The 1,369-nt window shown below is 49.4% G+C and overlaps 1 protein-coding gene across 1 annotated transcript in view; it reads left to right on the forward strand.

Annotated features, from left to right (window-relative positions):
* The window catches only part of TBX3 (T-box transcription factor 3), a 12,350-nt gene that overhangs the window by 3,755 nt on the left and 7,226 nt on the right, over nucleotides 1-1,369 (forward strand). Inside the window, exon 3 of the mRNA XM_031057474.1 lies at nucleotides 4-150. Within this exon, the coding sequence (XP_030913334.1) occupies nucleotides 4-150 (147 nt within the window). The remainder of the gene's footprint in view (nucleotides 1-3; nucleotides 151-1,369) is intronic.

Here is a 1,369-nt window from a genome sequence, read left to right on the forward strand (position 1 = left end):
CAGACCATTTTAAACTCCATGCACAAGTACCAGCCCCGGTTCCACATCGTCCGAGCCAACGATATCCTCAAGCTTCCTTACAGCACGTTCAGGACCTACGTTTTCCCGGAGACTGAATTCATCGCAGTGACCGCATACCAGAATGATAAGGTAAGGAGATTAAGAGAGGATTTGTTTTACGTGTTTTGGCTTTTAAGAGAACTTTTACTCTGCATTGTTCCCTTAAAACTCACGAAGCCCATCCCGCTCTTCTCTCTCTCTCTCCCCCCCTTCATCTTTTCCCCCAAAACCTCCTTGATCCAACTTCGGGGAAGGCGCTGGGGGAGGGGGTCGAGCACTCTCCTAATGCCGACCTCGGGGAAGGCAATTAAAAGGAGGGAGGACTGGGGGTGAGGGGGAGAATGTTTAGGGGTTTTCTGCCTTTTTGCCCCCCCAGTATATCTCCCCAGTATGAGGAAAGGGATGGGGTGGGGTTTGCTGCTCTTAGTGTGGATTCAATCTAAGATGCATCAGGGAAAAAAAAAAAATTAATAAAAAAGAGTCGGCTCCGTGTGTCGAAAGACAGAGTGGGGAGAGCAGCGGAGCTGAGATTTTGTAATTCTTCCTGGCCTTTGTGCTGTTTTAGCTCCTTTAACAGCAATTGGCAATAAGGCTGGAGTGCACGTCTGGTTCCTATTATTATTATATTATGATTTTTTTTTTGCATCCTGCAGTGTTTTATTATTTTTTGTGGTGCAGAAATATGCTCTGGTCAGAGAGGGGTATCTCGCTTGAATTTAGCTGGAAGGGCTGAAAAAGCCCGTGTGAGAAAGTTTTGCAGCGCTGCAAACGCTGCCTTTGCATTGCTGCTGGTTTATTGTCACTTGCGATGAAGGTGGTATATTCGGGAGAGTGGCAAACGGCGAATTTACGATTATTAAGTCAAGTGGAAGGAAGGGAAGGAGCCAAAAAAGAGGCTTTGATTTTTTTGTTGTCTGTGAATTACAACTTTGCGTTCGCCTGTGTGGAGCGCAAGGCTCTGGATGCGCAGCGCCGCTCGCTGCAGTTCCCCTGTGCCCCTCTCTGCCCCTCTCATCCTTCACCGTAAAAAAATCGGGAGTGAAAAGGGGGGGTCTGTACCCTTCTGCCCTCGGTCTCCAAAAAACCGCTTCCCCCTCGGGGCTCGGGCTATTTTCCTCTCTCTCTGCAGCCAGGCACTTGCAAGGAATCTGAAAGAAAATGGGTGTACAGAGAGTAGACTTTGCTTTGGGACTTATCAGCAGGGCTGGCCGGCCCGCTCTATCAGCTGGGGCGGCTGGGTTGAAGGACAGAAATGAGCATATTTGTGTGACAGCCATGAAATCGGCTGGGAAGCGGCGTGCGGAAGCGG

This window comes from Geospiza fortis, unplaced genomic scaffold, assembly GCF_000277835.1.
Source record: "Geospiza fortis unplaced genomic scaffold, GeoFor_1.0 scaffold408, whole genome shotgun sequence".
Lineage (NCBI taxonomy): Eukaryota > Metazoa > Chordata > Aves > Passeriformes > Thraupidae > Geospiza > Geospiza fortis.